The sequence below is a fragment of the Vigna umbellata genome, chromosome 1, assembly GCF_029865625.1.
Source record: "Vigna umbellata cultivar VRB3 chromosome 1, Vumbellata_1.0, whole genome shotgun sequence".
NCBI lineage: Eukaryota > Viridiplantae > Streptophyta > Magnoliopsida > Fabales > Fabaceae > Vigna > Vigna umbellata.
The window spans coordinates 106,946,230-106,967,380 of record NC_142165.1 but is presented as its reverse complement, the minus strand read 5'-3'; the positions used below and the strand labels follow the sequence as shown (position 1 = coordinate 106,967,380).

The window sequence follows — 21,151 nt, the reverse complement described above, 5'->3', positions numbered from 1 at the left end:
TATATGCATAATAGTTTATATACATAATTAAAAAAATATTATAAAAAATTGAATAATATATATATATATATATATATATATATATATATATATATATATATATATATATATATATATATATATATATATTCTTTCAAGTGAAAAAAGATTGAGATATAAGAAATATGGGATTGTGGGAGGGTTAGATAGTTCACTTTCATATAATTTCAAATATTGTCAGTTTGTCAAATAAATATCAATTAATTTCAATAAAGTGTGTTTTTACTAATATGTTATAACATGTAAAAATAATTAGTCAAAAACAAACATCACTTACTTAGGAAGGTCACCCATTTATGTCAGTAAAAGAAGTTTATGAAATAATTTAGCTTTTATTTAAGTAAACCCTAATCTTTACTTTTTCTTCCTACTAAAACTTTAGTATTTATTAAAAAAATCAATAAATATAAACTATTCCTACTTATCTACTTATGATATGAAATATTTTGAAAAACATATAAATATATATTTATATATATATATATTTTGCGCAAAGTTGCACTAACTAAATTATATCTAAGAAAGACCATATACAAAAACAAATTAAAATATATCACTTAGTAGTTCATCTCAATGAAAAACAGGAAAATTCAAAACACAGGAGCTATAGCGGCATGACAATGTAAACATACATTCGCTCAATTAATCGTTTTTGTATAGTTTTTCAAAAGTTCCAAACAGTACTTATTACCCATGCCATGTGATTAAATTGCGAAAGAAAGAAAGAAGCGCGCAATCCCACGGATCGCACTGAAGTCAATGGTCAAGTTGTAAATTTTGTGAAACCTCCAAGGGTATTAATGCGATTCCAAGTCATTAATTCAATGCCTTAAGAGTTTTCTAGTTCTCTTTTTGCTTAATAGAAGGTCGGGGACAGTCTTGCACAGAGAAAAATATTTAAGGGAAGAGAGAAGAGAGAGAGAAAGAGAGAGATAAGAAGGAGAGGAGAAAGTTCACGCACTGCTATGTTGATGGCGGTTAGGGTTTCTTGTTGATCCCGCGAAACTTACTTCTTTTGCTGTAATTGTTTTCCTTCTCATTCTCCTTCTCCTCAAAAACCCTAATTCGAAGCCCCCAAGATTAAGTGTGTCCGTTGCTTCAATTTCGAGGAGCTGCGATGGGAGCGCCAGAGAAATCACAGGCTAGCACTAATTCGATGCAGGCAAGCTTCTCTATTTTAATTTGACACCTTATGCTTTTTCCTAGAAATAGTCTCTGCAGTTTTTTTTTTGCTTTTTGGATGTTGTTTGGACTTCGTGTTTCGATTTAATTTATTGGAGCCTTTTAATGTACTTAAGTGTTAGCTTCGTAAATTCACTTGGATTGGTTTTCATATGGTATCACTCGGGTCCCGGTATGGGTCCCGGTATGCTTCCTCCCTTGCTTGGTTTCGTAAACAGCTTATTTGGATGTTTCCATGCTATATGCAATCTAGTTTTTGTCACTGACGGTTCCTTTTGTATATATGTGGTTTGTATGGTAGCAAGTTCGTCTCATAAGATATTGACTTTGAATCGTCTGGGACTGGTTACCAATTGAAACATGGTTAGATGCTTTATGCTTTTAGAGAATTGGGATTGTTTGGTGTCAATTAAAGAATCAAAGCAAGTAGGCTAGATATACATTTCTTGTTATATTAATATATGGTTATAATTTCTTGGAAATTATACCCTGGAATTTTAGGATGTTAGAAATTGAAGTGAAGGTTAAGAATATAGTTTTTGTCTTTAGACCTTGTCTTGGAGATAATCACGGGTGGAATTTATTGACAAGGATCCAGCAGTGTTATATTGTCACAGTGCAGAGTGGTTAGAATTTGTGCAGTTGTTGTATTGTCACAGTGCAGTGAGCCAGTTATGTATTTATGGTCCAATTTATAGTCTTGTTATGATTTGCTGCTGTTAGCTTGGTGGTCATTGAATGTACAAAGCATTTTTTTCAGTGAGTTACTTGCACTCATTTCCCTTTTTTACTTTTCTCAACCTTTTTGATTGTTAATACTCAGTATTAAGCCTGTGGTGACGTGTTTACTACCACCTTCTATTCAGAGTTGAAATTGTACTCAGTTCACTTTATCAATGCTTGAACGTGAATTGTTATGCCTTAAGCACATTAGGAGAAGCCGACTGGAAAGACTAGTTCATCAGCTGGAGTCTAATGGCTAAACTACTAGTTTGCTACATTGAGCTTCCTATCCTAGTCAATGTGTTAGGGATGCGAGACTCATAATAGGATACTTAGTACTGTGTTCTTAATACTGTTGATTGTTTCCCTAGTGATTGTTGGCATCATACTTAAATCTAAAAATATAATATATCCATTTGTTATAGTTTCTTTGGAATTTTAATTGGATGTTTGTGTAGTTGTTTGTCTCTTGGCTTGTTTTCTTTCACCTACTTGTTCGGCTCATGTGTAGACTGGTCAGTTATTTAGTTTAACTTTTTATTAGAATTTATCAATCAATTTCATTAATAATAAAAAATTCACATATTGTAAACTAATAAATCTGATTTTTATTCAAAGATCAACACTCACAAGTAGTATATTTGTCTTTTTAGTGCTTAAACGTTGGTTTTATTGCAAAACACCCTCATTACAATCGAGGAAAGAATATTATATCTGGTTTTAGTATTTTCACATTAGGAATGTTCTATCTCTGATTACATTTGAATTTAAGTACATTAATCACTTGGGAAACGATCAACTAAATCAAGAACATGTTTAATGCTTTAATGTTGGTTTTATTGTGAAACATGCTTATTACATCTGTGGAAAGTAGATCATATGGTTTTCGTGTTCTCATGTGAGGCATGATCAAACTTTTGTTTCATTTCAATAATATTATTCTCTTGTGCCAATTTAGTTAAACAGTTAGGACTAGGTTTTTAAATTAACAGAATTCGTCTCCTTTGATATTTACAGCTTAACTTGAAAAGATACTTTAGTACTCTTTTGAGAGAAATGATTGGAAATGATGTTTGTTGATAAATTAGGAAGCCTAAACATTATCCACTTGGTCTTCAAAACTGAAGACAGGAATTGTATAGTTTTGGACTGAGGATTCATAATAATGTTGATATTAATTTTCAGTGCTTCATGTTTATTAACTACTATCAACTTGGAAGACAAATTGTTTTTGTTATACTTTGCAATTCATTATATATTTCTTTTCTTCTTTGTTGTTCTTCTGATTTTTCTCGAACCAGTTTTGGAAGTTTGGGCATTATTGTTTCATTTGGCTCATACTTTGTTTCATTTTCCTTTTTGGCCTTTTATTATTTGCTAGTTGCTTCACATTCTTTATTGCAGAATATTTAGATTGTTTTTGAATTAATACGTTATAATTTAGATTCACATGTTCAATAACATGAATAATAGATATTTGCATGAGACCGTAGCTGTCTACTGAAGATTTATGCATGTTTTTTGGTTTTGTTTTTACTTATATTGTAACACAATATTATGTATTTGACATGCAATGTGCTCTTATCAACCCTGGCTTCTGTATTGCTTTAACGTGTGGTTGTGAAGCACACATGATAATTTCTTTTTACTTAATCTCTCTCCTAACTGGATTTCAGCGTGTCAAGGTATATCGTCTAAATGATGAAGGGAAATGGGATGACCAGGGTACTGGTCATGTCACTGTTGATTATCTAGAGGTTTGTGAATCTTTTTTTATTTTTTGAAGCTTTAATTTGTGATATGACAGCTTGGTTAACGACATCATTTAATTTGAGTAGCTTGTTACACTTAGTGGAAAAAAGGCTTTTGATTTGCTTGAAGCTTTCATTAGTGAATGACCTGCCATCACTTTTAGCTGCTTTGTTTTCCCTCACGTAGTGTTTACATTGATAACTGCTAAATTATAAGAAATTTGAAATGTATGGGAATTTAATTGCTTCGATTATTATTTTATATTTAGTAGTGGGCTTGAAATGTGGATAGGGATGCACTAAAGTTGAGGTTGTAACACCCTATATTAGTATAATTCTACTACTACTGATTAGAGCATTACAGTTTTTATATTTAGCATAAACAAGCACATAAATATATACATTGTATTTACAATCCTTCAAAATAAAAAAATAGTATCTTTCAAAATTAAATACTCTTTTAACAAAGGAGTAACGTACAAAATACAATTATATAAAGGGTGTAAATACTATTTGCCAAACAACACATTAGTAGTCTTACTGCTGTCCACCACTCCCACCTGCACTCTCTTCTCACGTATAACATCATAGCAGATGAACAAAACACAAACAATAAACAACAAGGTAAGCTAGTGCAATTGTAATAAACTAATAAGATATACAATTCTCGTACAACATAGGCAATTCTCATCAATTCAACCATTCATCATATTTATCAAGAATCAAATGTTTATATCAAACCTGCCCTCATTGACAAGACTTTCAATTACTTAGACATTTGACTCTACTTTTGGAAGACACATGTATTGAGTAAACTCAAATATTTTGCACTTGTCATACCATCTCACACTTCCATGGAGCAATAAACTAGGACCAATGGCCCTCCTCAAGAATGACATGGTAAATTCTTTATACATGGGGGTTTGATTGTTTCATATTGAAGCACCAATCGGTAGGAACCTCCATTGACTTTCACAACTATGTGAGTTGGATGCTCACAGAGTTAGGATAATCTCATCACAACTCGATACACCCTAAACTCACTCAGTATAACACTTCCTCCTTGGAAGCCACTATGCCCTCATTCATTCTCATAACAATTCATTTATCAATCATTTCATCTCATAACATCTCATTTACCAAACTATGCCCTCTTGGTCCCATTGGCAGATCAAACCCACAATTTCAGATTATACACCAATTTTATACTGTAAAAAACAATTTGCAAAACAATAATTTCACCTTCAGCAGTTCTAACTATCTCAATACACCAGTACAATCATCAATTATACTATCAATCAAACCATTACTTTATCCTAACCATTCAAACTCAATTAGCTCTGTATAATTTACTAGCTTCCCTTACCTCAAAAGTAGAATTTACACACCCACATGTGTCCACACAACTCAACTCTCACAAGTAGCTCTAACTACACAAAGAAAAACCAGATCAATGATCCGAACATACTCTCATAACCACAAAATAACCACAAAAGAGCTGTGATTCATATTGAGCTACCTAAGGTCACATGCGTCCCCTTAAAGGCCACATGCAACCATGATCAATACTGACTCAAGAGAAAGAGAAACTTACTCTAATCACAAATATTATCGGTTGGTTGTGATGGTCTCTACACTAGGAGTCCTAAGGTGGGCTCGGATCTTCAAAGAGACAAAGGATGAAGTCAAAATCTTAGAGAGATGGCTGATGATGTTTAGAGAAAAAGTTTTAGAGAGGTGAATGTTTTTATAAAATGAAACTTGTTTAATAGAAATTCTATTTATAGATTGACTTTTTAATAATAAAATATTTGAGTGTCATTTATAAAACCATATATTTTCTTAAACGATTTTCTAGATTCTTACATAGGTGAGAGTTCGTGGTAAAAATGAACTTCCAAATTTTTTCACTGTAGACATAAGTTGCAACCCCTTCATTTTATTTGAAAAAAATTCCCGTAGAAAATTCCTTTAATTTTGAAAGTTCTTTGTATATGATGCCAAAAACAAATAATTTTATGTGGTATGTTAAATTCACTTAAAAGTTGACTTCCTCTCACAAAATTCCTCACTCAAACATACTGCCAATTTTTGTTGTTATTTGAAGGTAGTTAGAATGAAGATCTAACTTATAATTGGGAAGGGGACTGAAGATTTTAAATCATGTCATTGTAACATGGTTCATAAGATCCTACGAATTCATGATCTATTAATTTTACACTCACAGACATATATACAATTAATAAGAAAACACAAAGACTTAAAGTCATTGTAAAATACTTGCATTAAAAAGTTCATAATCTATAAGGTTATAACTCATAAACTAGTAACTCAGTATGAAGTTTTTGAAACTCAAGAACAGAAATTAAAGTCTATATATATAATTATCATATCTAAAATGTTAGTAAAAAAGTGACCCTCCAAAAGATATTTGCTTGGTCCATCATCCAAATTCTCCAATTAGAAGCATCACCGATGTTCACCGTTGTCTTGAACCATGTTATCTTCAATTTGGAGCATCCCCATCCAAGTTGTCCACATCCGAACTTTGTTGTCTCCACCACCATCCTCCCAGTTGCGTCATTGTTGGATTGCTTTCTGGGCATTCTAGATTTAGCATAATTGATACAACATCTCTTTATTGCTTTGGTCAATTTCTTCTTTTTGGGGTGGTCCTAAACAAAAGAAAATGCAATTAAGATTTAAGATGAAAAAGTAGTTGACTAGCATGTAATTTTAAAAAGGCTAACAACGGATTAGAATTTTCATTCTCTTGAAAATGTTAACACAGCAAATCTCAGTTATGTTCACACTTTGAGGATCTGCAAGTATACATTTCTAGCTTAATTTCCAATTGACATTTTTAAAAATACGTGTTCATCTCCATCAGACTCCCATGCTCCCACCAATTTGTTGGAATCTTGTAAACTATCATTTCTGCTAAAGGACCTCCAAGCTGAGTTGGTCCTTGAAAAGTTATATGTCAACCATATGTTGTTTTCCGGATCAACCACATCCTTGTAAGACAATGTATTCATATAGTCACACCTCGATTATAATGTGATTGAGGGTTAATAAAATAGTCTACAACATGTTAAGGCTTTTGAATGGAAGAAAGTTGGGTGCACCATGATAAAATGGGTGAACTGTTAGTCTTGAATTGAGGTTAGACTGTAAAATAGTTTATGTTAAAGTGTTTGCACTGTGCATTATATCTGAACTATCTTCTTAAACCTCAATTATGTTAAAGTTCTGTTTGTGAAATGGGCAACCATAATAACTAATGAATGGACCTATCCCATAATCCAGCTTGTCAATTTCACCAATTTCAGATGCTGCATGAAAAACAGGTCATGTAGGGTACTGAAGATTGTTGAGTTGCGTAATCCCATGATCAGTTCACGATTTTAACGACCATGGAGCCTTTTATCTGTCTTTGAATTGGAAAATTATAAAATTATCTATTTTTAATACACATTATTTGAAGGATTGGTGAAAGTATTAATTTTACTGGTGAGTTCTGCTGTCTTCTGATATGAGTACCATTTTATCTTCAGATTTCCCCATGATAAAATGTATATGATGTAGAGCTAATATGGTTTGTGTATTAACAAAATATATTCTTATTTGGTATTACTGCATGTAAATGCATGTCATTTATACCTGTTTTTAATATTTTCTTTTTCTTTTTTTATTGGACAAATTTTGAGATTCCTTGCATAGAAAATAATTAAAGTATTAAAGTATAAATCTTAATGCAGCGATCAGAAGAGCTGGGCTTATTTGTTTATGATGAAGACGATAATGAGACCATACTGTTGCATCGCATCAGTTCTGATGATATTTATAGGAAACAAGAAGGTAGTTGGTAGCTTTTATGCTTCCTTCCTCTCTTTCTCTGTAAAGGGAAGTTGTCATTCATTTATGTTTGAAATATAAGGGGCTGTTGTTTTATCAGTTTGATGGATGCTTTTTGCTCTTCAGATACAATCATCTCATGGAGAGATCCAGAATATGCTACAGAACTGGCACTTAGCTTTCAAGAGACTAGTGGTTGCTCTTACATATGGTTAAAACTTAACTTATGATTGTCTATTAAGTTGCATTTTTCTGGTTTTTTTTTACTGCTGCTGTATATCGAGCTTAATTAACATACATGTTTTGTTTAGGGACCATATTTGCAATGTGCAGAGGAATATGCATTTTAATACATTAAATAGTAAGTAATGCGAATTTAATCTCATTACTAGCTCTCTGTTGGATGTGCATATGTTTTGTGTCAATATTTGAATGTTCAAAAGATCACCAATGAATATTATTTCCTATGAGCTAGTTTTAGCGTCTGCAACAGAGGAATGTAATGTATACCGCTGAATTGTGCTATTTATGTACTTTTTTATGGGTTTATTGAATAAGTCTGATTGTTTTTTCTGGATATCTCAGATGAGCCATTTCACAGTGTGAATAGTGAACCAAGGGAGTTGCCTGCTGTTGAGCTTTCAACACTTCCTTTGATTTTAAAGGTTTGGACATTATGTTAATCTTACTATTTTTTGCTTTCAAAGTGGGACTTTAAACCTAACCTATATCATAAAATTAACTTGTAAAGGGAGGTTTGCATCCGATTATACACTATGAGCATATTTCTAGTGACTGGGATTTTTTTATATCTTTCTAGAATAGAAACCATACACGCATGCATACCATTAAACTTAATATGTTTTTGTTGATTTTTTCTTTTGGTTTGCAGACTGTGGTTGACACTGGCTTTGCAGATCAGTTGCGGCTTACAGAACTAATATTAAGTGATGTAAGCTAACATAAAACTCCGGTGATTGTGCATGTTTTTTCTTCATTGGGTACACTGGTGACCTTCATTTTGCAAACTTGTGCTTTTCGTATAATGATTTATAGTTTTTTTTTTTTTTAATTTATGAATTGATTAGAGAGTTTACTGTAATGGTGCATATCACAGACCTAGGACAGTCCTTATCCCAGTTCCTATATATAATCAAATTCACTGTGATTTGAGCATCATAGTTGTTCATATAATGCATGTGAGAATGGTGCTATCACTCTGTCACTTTGAGCTGCACTACCTGCTTTTCTTCTAGTATATTATATACGTGTACATTCTTTTTTCATTGGGGTTTATATTGCAGCAAGAGTTTTTTCGGAAGCTGATGGAAGTATTCAGAATGTGCGAAGACTTAGAAAATATTGATGGCCTTCACATGATTTTCAAAATAGTCAAAGGGATTGGTCAGTCTTCAATCTTAAACCCTTTTCATTTGGATCCTGATTTTGTCAATTATGTTTCATTCATTCTAGTGATATGTTTCTGCATTGCAGTTTTGCTAAATAGTCCAGCGATTTTTGAGAGAATTTTTTGTGATGACTTTATAGTGGACATTATTGGTGCCCTCGAGTGTAAGTGTTTAGTCTTTTTCATGTCTATTCTCATGTGGTTTTGCTTTAATATTTATAATAATTTGTTGGCTGTATTCAGGGCTTATAAAGGTTTAAATTTGATTTACGTGATTTACCCAATTTCATTTCTTCATTCTTTCTCTCCACCTTTTCTGAACCACTTGTTTTAGCAATATGCAGATGATCCAGAGCTTCCCCATATTCAACATCATCGTAAATTCTTAAAGGAGCATGTTGTTTTTAAGGAGGTATCATATGCTATTTCTTTTTTATCTTTTGGAAAGCTGTAAGTTAGGTGGATCCTTACTCTGTAAATGTCTTAGGAATTTTGTTCCTAATAGTATGTTGCCTGTTTTCTGTTGTAGGCTATACCTATAAAAGACCCAGTTGTGCTGTCAAAGATTCATCAGACATATAGAGTTGGTTTTTTGAAGGTTTGGGTTTATATTATGCTTTCATGGCTAATTGCTTTCCTCTTCACTATGATTTTTACCTTCCCTTCTCACTTTCAGGATGTTGTTCTGGCTAGATTATTGGATGAGGGTATTGGTGCAAATCTTAACTCCATAATACATTCAAACAATGCCTATGTAAGATTTGATTAACAAAGAATGGAGACATATAATTTTGTTTGGTGAATGTTGTCTTTATGGTTGTCTGCTGTTATTTTTTAGGTTGTCTCTTCATTAAAGGATGACAGTACATTCATCCAGGAGTTGTTTGCTAGGCTAAAATCACCCACCACGACTCAAGAATCCAAAAAGAATTTGGTAAGCCTTGTTGAAGATTTGTTTTACCTGCTTTTCCTTTGCTATAATTGGAAGAAAGCTGTTCCTCCTTTGCGGGTTTGATCTCTTACCCAAGGTTGTCAAATTCAAGAGTTTACATAAACTTGAAAAAGTTTTGTAAACTTGACTCAGAGACTCAACTCGTTGTAAGAGTTTACTTCACACGAAGAAAATTGTAAATAACATACTAATTCAAATATTACAATAAAATAATTAATCAAAATAGTCAAAGGAAACAAGTTCATACAAATACAAGTTCAATTCAAAATACTTTAAATATCTAACCTCTTCCGAAGCATTTTTGCTTCTATTTTTAATAAATAGGATACGCTTAGACTGCACTCAATTAAATTTGGTTCATTCCTAGTCACTTTAAATTGATTGCTGATTTCAGTTTTGAACTACAACATTAAAAAAATATTATACAATTATTAAATAACTAAAAATAATCCCTAATTCTTAATTTAAAAATGAAATTAAAAGTCCTTAATAATTTCCTAATTCCTAACTAAAAAGTCTAATATATAATATATATATTGCCCTTCCAAAAAGCTGCAGCACACCACTACAAAATAAAAATTGCTTAATAATCCCTTCCTCCTAAACAGTGCGGTGCTGCATCTGACCATCAAAAAGACCCACCTTTTGGAATATAAAAGAGCCCCACTACACAAAGCTGAAGAAGAACGAAATGGAGGTAACCTCAACATCACGAATGACAGCGCAGTGAGCAAGCAGTGCGCCACGAGCGGCAAGTGACGGTGACGCAGTGAGGAGTGGTGAAACCCCAATCTAATCACGGCGAGTTATTTGTTTTCCAGTTCGCACACAAATGACTATGGTTTTTGTTGTTTTGGGTTTAAACAATTTCTCCTTTGAACTTGCCAACTCGGTTGCAAACTCACGAGTTTGAGCAAGTTGACTGAGTTTGCTTCTAATTCTACCGAGTTTACTCCAAAAATGAGTTTACTTCCGAGTTAACTCGGACGCTGTGTGTAGAAACTTAAACTCGTGTTAACGAGTAAATTCACGAGTTTGATAACCATGCTCATACCAATATATGTGATTGAGGGGAATGATTTTTAATAACATTCCCTTCCAGTTACATTCTGTACTCTGGACATAGATCACCATCCCTTGAGTTTGAATTCTTCTCCTTCCATCCCTATTACGTCCACTCATCTAATAAATAAACTTATATATGGCAGTGCTATTGTACAATTCTATCTTGATGTCATATCATATTTGAATTTGTTCCTGCTTTATATTATTACACATTTTAGGTCGCATCTGGTTAAATTTTACATTTTCACTTGTAAAAGAAATACAATCCCTGTAAATGGTCTCTCTGTTCTGTTTCATTTATTCCCCCTAATCAGCTTTTATGGTTAAAAACTTTGGAATATATACTTTGTCTTGAGTCGTGTTTTCTATTGTTAATCAATGTAAGTGCTATTGGTGTGGAACACCTTGTGCTCCACTTTCAGATTTCCTTGAACAATGCATGTCCTTTGTTGCTGGGCACTGTCTACTCCAGTAAAGGTTTTCCTATTCTACGGTCTTCACCTTGATCACAAACTAAATATCCAACCTGTGATGTTCAAACCTTCGAAGAATGTGTTTGTTTAAAGTGAACCCATGTAATCTGAAGTGTTTGTAGTTGCAGTGGTGCATTCACATCATCTGCTAGTTTGACATCTGCTTTGATGGAACAGAGGATATATATTGATAGAGTTTAGACCAAGGTAGTTGTAATCAATGTTACTAAATCTGACCAAGCTTGGCCACCAGCTGGACCTGTTTGACTATGAAACAGGCCAATCACTGGTTCAGTTTAGATACTGAATCGGGTGTGCTAATGAATTGACACTGATGTCATCAATCCATACATAAACTGGTCTGGACTGCTGCAAATTGTCTGAGTCCCAACTGGATTCTCTTGGGGCCAAGGTCTTCTGCATGCTGTAGTCATAGTGATCAGACATAAGTGCAAGTACCTGTGTGTAAATCGGATTTGACTAGAGCAAATCTCCCCTGAGAAAAGTAGAGGGCTTCTCATGACTGTAAAAATCCTTGCACTAGCTGTGAAAAATAAGTGCAAGTATGTTTGTAACTGCATTATGCTGTTGGCTGGTTGTCAAGCATGTACGAGTGCAGATACTTGTAGGTTCTTGTGTCATATGTGTAAGTATAATAGCAGTAACAACAACAAAGCCTTATCTCCCTTGGAAATTTTGATTACATTGATCAAATGATGCCATTCAGCACACTTGAAACGAAAATAGTGAAGTGCTTTGTATTAGAAAGTGGGCTTTAAGCCTAACTCAACCCCTGTAGGGTGAGGTTTGCACCCACTTATAAACTATAAATTGGCCTTATCTCTAGTCGATGTGGGACTTCCAACACCCCTCTCACGCCGAGGTATATACATCTCGAGCGTAAACAACAAATATCGCTAGGATAGGCTCTAACCATGGCTCTGATTCCATGTTAGAAGTGGACTTTAAGCCTAACTCAACCCCACAAAACCGGCTTGTAGGGTGAGGTATTATAAATTGGTCTTATCTCTAGTCGATGTGGGACTTCCAACATACCCCTCTCACGCCGAGGTATATACATCTCGAGCGTAAACAACAAATATCGCTAGGATAGGCTCTAACCATGGCTCTGATACCATGTTAGAAGTGGACTTTAAGCCTAACTCAACCCCACAAAACCGGCTTGTAGGGTGAGGTTTGCACTCACTAATAAACTATGAATTGGCCTTATCTCTATTGATAATTTGTTGTTAGTTAGGCTTAAAACCCACTTTCTTAATATGGTATCAGAGCCATGGTTGAAGCCTATCCTAGCGAGATCTATGTGGGCATTCTATTATTTTATTCCACCCGCTATCAAACCGTTATCAGACCACCCAATTTCTACTATCACGCACGAGATGTCTATACCTCGGCGTGAAGGGGGTGTGTTGGAAGTCCCACATCTACTAGAGATAAGGTCAAATTATAATATATATACATGGGGTGCAAACCTCACTTTACAAGGCGGTTTTGTGGAGTTGAATTAGGCTTAAAACCCACTTTCTAATACTTTGTTTATTCTTCACATTTCTTTTCTTCCAAAAAAGTCAGGTAAACCCATATGCACCATAATAGAGTAACTTGGTAGATACCTCATTATCAGAATAGGGTCTATGTTTTACTTTCTTTAAAATGAATCATGTCTATGTAGCTGTTATCATCTATGTTGAGGCTATATACTATTAGTTCTTCCTATCTTGTATGGCTATATTTCTTTAGTGGCCAAATAATGCCTTGTTTGATGTTTATGATTTTCCGAAGATTATATTCTAAACAGTGTTTTCCTCTTATTGGGGTGAACAGGTTTATTTCTTGCATGAATTTTGTAGTTTGAGCAAGAGCTTGCAGATGGTCCAGCAGCTTCGGCTTTTTAGGTATGTTACATTTGAATGGTCTCATGAGATAGCTGGTTTTTCTGCTGGTCTCTTAAGAATGAATCTGGTTTAGTATATTAAATGAACAGATGCTTCTTGCTTTCCTTCCATTTATTTTGGAGTTATTCAGTACCTTTCAGTGGAAAACATTTTTCCTTAGTCTGCTATGGAGTATGTGATGGTGAGCCCAATTAGGTTTTTTGATTGAGCTCTAGTGGAACACCTGAAGAACAATTTGCACACATTTGTCAAGGAAACTTTTGATAGTCTGTGATAAGTCATGTATATAGTAGCTTTTAAATGAAACCATTGTAGGAAACCTTTTACTACACTTTTTTGACTCATAATACTTGTACCTGACTCACGCTGATTACATTTGTAATGCCATTTATTTATTATAGAACTGAGGAGTTATTTAATTCCATTGGTTATTAATTTCAAATTTGAATGTATGCAGGGATCTAATGAACGAAGGCATCTTTGATGTTGTCACTGATGTCTTACAAAGTGAAGACAAGAAGCTTGTGCTAACTGGGTATTGCTCCCTTGTGAATTTGATTTGTGTAAAATTCAATTCAATTATTATATTTGGTACATTCCTTATGATTAATTTCTAATATGAAATCACTGTGATGGTTGCAGAACAGATATCCTCATTCTTTTCTTGAATCAAGATCCTAATCTCTTGCGATCCTATTTTGTTCGACAGGAAGGATTTACCCTTCTAGGACTTTTGGTATGTTTTGTATGCAATGAGTTTACATATATCTTCTATGTGACATTCGTATACAGAGATTTATAATAGACAGAATTTTTTATCGGTGAACCTATGTATGGTGTTCTCTGTTGCTAAACTGCATTTTGAAACCAGAAGTCAGTTGTGTTATTAGTGGAGTGTTTTGCTTGTTTCCTTGTATTAGTGCTGCTAACTGTTGTAGGATAAGTGTGTATTCAGTGATGGTAAAACTGATGTCGGACATCAAAGAATGAATACAGGCCATGATATAAAGATTAACGATTCAAAACCAAGGGAAAGAAATTAATGATTAACCAGAGGACTGTTCTGTTAGCATTAACTTTGAACAGTTACTGCAAAAAGTCTGGGCAAAAATGGAAAATTGGGGATAGGTTTAGATAGATAAGTTTGATTGTGCTTCAGTGTTTTTGTTTTTGGTTATTCTATACTTTTTTGCAAAATAGTTTTACAATTTATTTTAAAAAAGAAAATAAAAGAAATTTGTTTATGACAGTTTTAGAAGTTGCAGAAGCTTTTTTTATTCTTTTAAATTTAAAGACAGTTTTCTGATTTTGAATTTTCAGAAGAACAAAACTTACGTACGGTATCTGTGGTACTGTAGGTGCTATTCTCCAATCAAATTTGGAGTTTTACTTTGATATTTTAATGTTTATTAAATGTATCTCATTACTGAGGTGAAACTCTAAATAGGATTGTAATGTACTATGTTTTCTTCTTTTTAAAATAGTTGATAAAAGCATGCTGTCAAACTTCTATTTTTATTTCAAAACCTAAAATCATCTGACAAATGGGCATCTGACAATTTTAAAATCATCCAAGTAGGATAATTCAGTTCAGTGGAATTGGGTGCTTAATCCTGTGTTTGGAAGCAACTCAGGATTTGAAAAATAAGTTCTTCCTAGAATCAGTAAACAAATTTTTTGAAATTTGAATATTGTTTCATTTCTGACTTGCGGAAATTGTTGCTCTGACTAACAGCCACATTGATAAGGATAGGAAGAGGCCTTCTTTCCATTGATCTAATCCTTGGTTCCTTATTATTCTATTGGACTTTGTGCGAATTCTTTAATTGGGCCCCATCTGTGGGTTGCAGATTGGTCTGTTTTCCTTTGAGATTCGAAGCCCCAATCTGATGTTCCAATTCCAAATATAATTAAGTGGCTGGAAATCCATAAGCTGGATAGTGATTCATTGCAGTGATGTTTCTGTGAGTTTTTTTCAAAACAATTTGGGGGGAGATAGTGTTTTGGCCTTTATATAGTTCCCTGGTAGTAAATTTAGTTTGGAAGATGCAGTCACCAGGCTCTCACGTGCACAAATTAATGAAACTGATGCTTGCTTCTGGGTTTTTGATTGCATTTCTGGGAACATGGAAAAAAATATTCTGAAATTTAATGCATTTTTGTTTAAATAAGTTTATACAAAACGATTCTGAAATTTATTATATCTTTAATTAGTTATGCTTTAGATTATGTTTGTGTCTTTATGACCTTTTCTTATTGCAAAATAAAAATTAATAAGGTGAGCTTTTGCATATTTTTATTATATAAACTACTTGTGTTGCATCTACCACCTTTAGATAAAGCAGCCACACCATGTCCTCACTCTGGATCTAATTAAAATGTAATTATTGGGAGGCATAATATTGAAAAGAAATGAGTTTATGGTATTATTGACTGTATTGCACATTAAGACTACTGCTTTTCTGTTAACACCACGGCGGTTGTGACACAGACTCAATGGTAAAACAGTTGTGACTGACCATGACAGTTGTAACAACTGATCACAATGTTTGTAACAACTGATCACAATGGTTGTAACAGGCATCTAACTAACTAAATCAATTACAGCAAATAATAACAAACTTCTATATACAATGGAGTTATACACCTGCACATAATATGCGATTTGTGGAAACTATCCACGTAGTTTCAATATTTACTAGTTGATTTGCTATATATCTAGTTATGGTTTATTGGAAAGGGTAGCCCAGCTCATATTTATTACGCATGCTATCTTTTACACAGGTTAAAGGAATGCTAACAGATTTTGAAGAGAACATGCACTGCCAGTTTCTTGAAATTCTTCGCAATTTATTGGACTCATGCACATTGACTGGATCACAGGTTCATGATTTCTGCTATTTTCTGGAGCCTATCAATTCTTACCTTGCTTGTAACTTCTTGTTGTATGATCGATATCTTTCTTGACTGATATATTACTTGAGATAAAAATATGTTCTTGAGGGCTTGAAAGACACCTCTCATGTTCTGTTATTTATATAGATAAGGAGTTGATACAATAGAGAGATAGAAGGTCAAGTCACTGTCCTAGACTGCTAGGTACAATGATTAGAGATAACCCAACTCACTACCCTCTATTTTAGTCCTACTGACTACACTAACAAGTAGACTTAGTAATTATTCTAACAATATTTATGTTTGTTTTTCTTTTGTAGTAGTTAATTTTTAAGTGTCTCATCTTAAATTAATAATTTGTCAATCAATTCTTTGACTTAAAATTTACATACATTTTCAAGCCCTGATATTAGTTTCTTTTGCACTTGCATACGTTTCTATGGTGGTATTTTATTATGGTGAATTTCTTTGCTTGCTATACTTTGATGAAAACTAATAACATGTATTGATGTTGGAGGGTGGTGCAATTTAGAATCTACTGGTGGTAGCTTTTCATTTGGAGTCACTGTATTTGGGTGTTCCTTTTCTTTCTAGATTTAAATTTAGAATCACTCATTAATATTTAGTTCCACGCACAAGATGTATATATCTCGGTATGAGAAGAATGTGTTAGAAGTTCCACATCGACTAAAGATAATGTCAATTTAAAGTATATATGTGGGTACAAATCTCACATTATAAGCTAGTTTTGTGGAATTGAGTTAGGATTAAAATCCATTTCTTAATAGTGAGAATTTAAATTTAAGGACACCTAAGATAGTTATTGGCAGAAAGTAGGAACAGAAACAGTTACATACTAGAACATGTAATACTAACTGTTTTTATGGGTTATTAGAATATGATGAATAGTAACTGTTATGTCGATGGAGAAAGTTACGAGCAGTTATATTTTATTTAATGTGTAATAGGAAGATTGATGTCTTATCTGGTAATTTGAACAGTGAACTCATCTAACATCTTTTTGACCATGTGATAGCCAAAGTCTGCAGTACTTTTTTATGATTTAAAAAAAAAAAATACTATTTTTCAATTTATCAGCTGGTGTTCCATCGTTCTTTTCTTTTCTTGCATTTTGAAGCCAACACACTAAGTTTTGTTTGTGCAGGGATAAATTTTGAATATTGAATTGTATTTTATATTATATCTGCTGAAAATTGTTGGAAAAACTTGTCAGTTAAAGTTTCACGTAAGATGAAGTCTATTTCTATGTTTGTATGATGGGTAATTCTTGAACTTGTTTTATTGACGATTTTAGTTTTATCTGACAGAGGGACACCATTATTGACATATTCTTTGAGAGGCATTTGGGGCAATTGATTGAGGTTATAACATCATCTTGTCCTTCGGAAACTACTGCTGGTGAAAGTGACAAATCAATAGGTTCTCGGCGAAGAGCTCATTGTCAAAGTGGAACTAAGCCAGAGATACTATCAAACATATGTGAATTACTATGCTTTTGCGTCCTACATCATCCATACAGAATAAAGTATTTTCTTGCTGCTCTGCAGTGTCCAGTTGATTTTGTACTGTTAAGCATGGAAATTATGTTTATGGTTTTCTCTTTGCTGTTTTTAGGTGTAACTTTCTTCTTAATAATGTGTTTGAAAAAATATTGCTATTGACACGAAGAGCAGAAAGATACTTAGTTATTGGTGCTGTCCGGTTTGTACGAACTATTCTCTCGCGTCATGTAAGTTCAAATTGCCTTGACTTCAAAAAGAATTAATCTGATTTTATCACTGTTCAGGGGGGGTATTTACAATATGTGGACAGAGGCCTATTATTACATTCTTATGATAGCTAAAGTTTCAAATCTGTCCAAATAAAAGGTGATTGAGAAATAAATCTGGGCACAAATACAGTAAAATAAAGTACAACTTTTACTGTTTCATTATGATTTGTGGAGATAATACCCATTGGTGCAAGAAGACAAGAATTTTATTTTGTGGTAGATATCTCAGTTTTGTCAGCTGCATTGATGACCTGGTTTGATAATTTAGGGGGTTTTGTCTTTAGTATTGTCACCATGGCTTCTGATATGACAGCTGTCTATCATAAAACTGACTTTTGCTGCAGTGAAAGCCTGAAAAGAATTTAATGTTTTTTCTCATTTAAATATACTTCATGATTATTGTAAAAATCATGTGATTTGTAAACCTTATTACCAAGGTTGTTTTTCCTTTTAAAAAGACAGTTCATTGGCTGATTTACTTGCATTTTATCTAACAATTTGGAGTGTTAAACTGCAGGATGAGCATTTGATAAATTATGTTACTAGGAATAATGTACTCAAACCAATCATTGATGCCTTTGTTTCTAACGGCAATCGCTACAATCTGCTCCATTCTGCTGTTCTGGAGCTTTTTGAGTTTATTAGGAAGGTGTGAATCTTTAGTAAGTGTTGTGGATCTTAAATGCCTCAAGAAATGTTGAACTGATACATTGCATTGTACAGGAGAATCTTAAAGCATTGCTGAAATACATAGTTGATTCTTTTTGGGACCAGCTGGTGAAATTTGAGTATTTGGCGTCCATTCACGCACTGAAAGTAAAATATGAGCAGGTAAATCTTTTTCTTTGAGCATGACTTGCGGTTGAAATACAGGCTTGAATTTATGTGCTTGCTTGCAGTGTTTGGATAATGGTGGGACAAAAGATGCTGCTACTGTTGTGGACCTTCGTAGACGAAATGATGAGCGTGCTTTGGAGAAAGAAGAAGAACGATACTTTAATGAGGACAGGTACATTATCGTCTTTCTTGATCATTCTAAGGAGATTCAGTTGTTTATATAACTAGCATGGAGTCTTACTTTTCGAGTATTTGATTAGTGATGAGGAGGATATTGCTTCTGCATCTGTTCCGCGGAATCAGAAAGGACACCAGCAACCTAATCTGTCCAATGGAGTTGCTTCAAGCTATTCACAGTTAAGGTAGACTTCTGTTTCTTAGTATTATGTTTAACTTTCTGTAGTCCATATGCTATAAAATTATTTGTTCATCTTGCTTTTTAGTCCAAGGTCACTGGTTGACTATGAGGATGATGAGGACGATGAAGATTACAAACCACCACCAAGGAAGCAGCCTGAAACTTCTGAGGAAGATGATGGGGTACTGGAGTCTCTCAGGCTGAAGAGGAAGTTGCCTTCAAAAGATAAGGAACCTGAACTTGTGAAGAAACAGAAGTTATCAAAGAATTCTAAATCTAAAGATAGTGTCTTTGCTGCCTTGTGTTCAACATTGAGCCAAGCTGCGCTACCTAGTAAGAAAACGTCAATCAGCATTCAGACGAGTGCTCGAATAGTTGAGGGGAGGATGGGCTCTAGTGAAAATAATCAGGGAGATGTACAAAGTATTTCTAGAAGCAGTTCCGATAATAGCAACACTGCAGGAGAAGACAATCACATAGAGAAAGAGGCTGAAGACTCTAGAAACTTTTCCGATTGCTTGCATGCAAAATCAGATAACATACAATTGGGTGGAGAGGAGCGTCCATTGGTTGCCCCAAAGTCCTCACCAGAGATGGCTGTAAATGGATCGTAAGCTTTCACTCATGCAGGAAGGGAGATTATTTGTTTCATTTGATGTCTAGATTTGCTGGTGGGTAAGTGGTTCTGACTACATACATAGAGCTTTGAAACGAAGGAAATTTACCTACAAAGGGGTAAATTCAGCTTATGCGTTGCATCGAGGACGTGAGAATACTGTACAGTGCCACTGAGAGGCGGGGAGATATTAATACAGCAACGTGGGTGGATATGCTTCAATTCTTCAGTTTGCTATTTTGGGCCTTTGAGCAAATAGTTGTTTTTGTATGATATTCCTGAAATAATTTTCTTAACTTTTCCCGTCCCCAAAATTTACCTCTTCCAGCTCATTTATTTTCGAAGTTTGTCAGGGTATCCAAGGTGCAAATGAGGGGTAATCATGTCATATCGTATCCCTTCTCAGTGTTTGAACTTCATGATTGAGGTCATCAATATCTTGTCCTACACAGCTCTTCCATGTGTCTTTTTTCCTCCTTTATTTCGGTTATGGGAATACGTGCAGTGAGTATCTAAGGCCCATTTTTCACTAATGTAGGGAATCGTCAGCCGTTGTAAATCTATTAAACTGTTGAGTATTGCAAAAAACTCTTATGCAGTTTTTCTACATCGTAACTGGATTTTGCATTGGTTAATTATTGATGCGTGTTGCAGCCGCGAACCTTGCATCGATCTTGTCTTTTTCTTTTCCGTATTTCGTATTACGAAGCCTTTTGTGCCGAAACTGTAATTTTGCAGTAGCCCAGGCTTTATTCTTTAACACTAACGTACATTTTTATATAGATTGGTTCTGCTTACATACAATAGATCTGTGTGGACTGGATTCGAGAGTCTAAGTATGTCAGTAGTGCAACCGATGTTATGAAAATCAATTCATGTTGCTTTTCTATAAATGTGAACTGGTCGATTTGGGGTGTTATTATTCTCCGTGATATGCCAATAAAAATACTTTGGAACCTATCTTGGAAAAGATAAACGAAAGACGTATAGTATACTTGTTTTTCTGTTCAAGATGTCTTTGACCAATGTTATTTCAAACTTACATTTTCTTGGTTTCTTAGTAAACAGTGTATTGGAATGAGTCAGTGTATTATAAGGGCATTAAACCTCAGTTCAGTTTCGTGGAACAAAAGTCCAAACATGCTTAATAAATAAAATGGTAACTTCTTACTATGGCTGACAAAAGTAACTCACCAAATCTTTTCACCAAGCAATCCCTGCACACGTTTTTTCTGGTCCTGCATTTGTGAGTGATGCTATTCATAAATGTGTTAATCCTTTGATTG

At 34.0% G+C, this 21,151-nt stretch overlaps 1 protein-coding gene across 1 annotated transcript; it reads left to right on the top strand.

Moving 5' to 3' along the window:
- Positions 1 to 887: 887 nt before the first annotated feature.
- LOC124825138 (uncharacterized) lies at positions 888 to 20,535 on the top strand. The gene is made up of 24 exons (XM_047297678.2): positions 888 to 1,201; positions 3,621 to 3,701; positions 7,457 to 7,556; positions 7,680 to 7,764; positions 7,865 to 7,914; positions 8,139 to 8,218; positions 8,446 to 8,505; positions 8,858 to 8,957; positions 9,048 to 9,125; positions 9,306 to 9,373; positions 9,491 to 9,559; positions 9,638 to 9,715; positions 9,800 to 9,895; positions 13,297 to 13,367; positions 13,825 to 13,902; positions 14,010 to 14,103; positions 16,152 to 16,250; positions 17,591 to 17,808; positions 17,898 to 18,012; positions 18,572 to 18,703; positions 18,778 to 18,885; positions 18,954 to 19,063; positions 19,152 to 19,253; positions 19,335 to 20,535. Exons 1-24 carry the CDS (start codon positions 1,157 to 1,159, stop codon positions 19,861 to 19,863), a joined length of 2,646 nt encoding a protein of 881 aa, XP_047153634.1. The 5' UTR covers positions 888 to 1,156; the 3' UTR covers positions 19,864 to 20,535.
- Positions 20,536 to 21,151: the final 616 nt, after the last annotated feature.

Coding starts and splice junctions, on each gene's coding strand:
- LOC124825138 (XM_047297678.2), top strand. CDS start 1,157: ATGGGAGCGCCAGAGAAATCACAGGCTAGCACTAATTCGATGCAG. Junction 9,716..9,799: donor TACATTCAAACAATGCCTAT/GTAAGATTTGAT, acceptor GTTATTTTTTAG/GTTGTCTCTTCATTAAAGGA. Junction 19,064..19,151: donor CGATACTTTAATGAGGACAG/GTACATTATCGT, acceptor GTATTTGATTAG/TGATGAGGAGGATATTGCTT.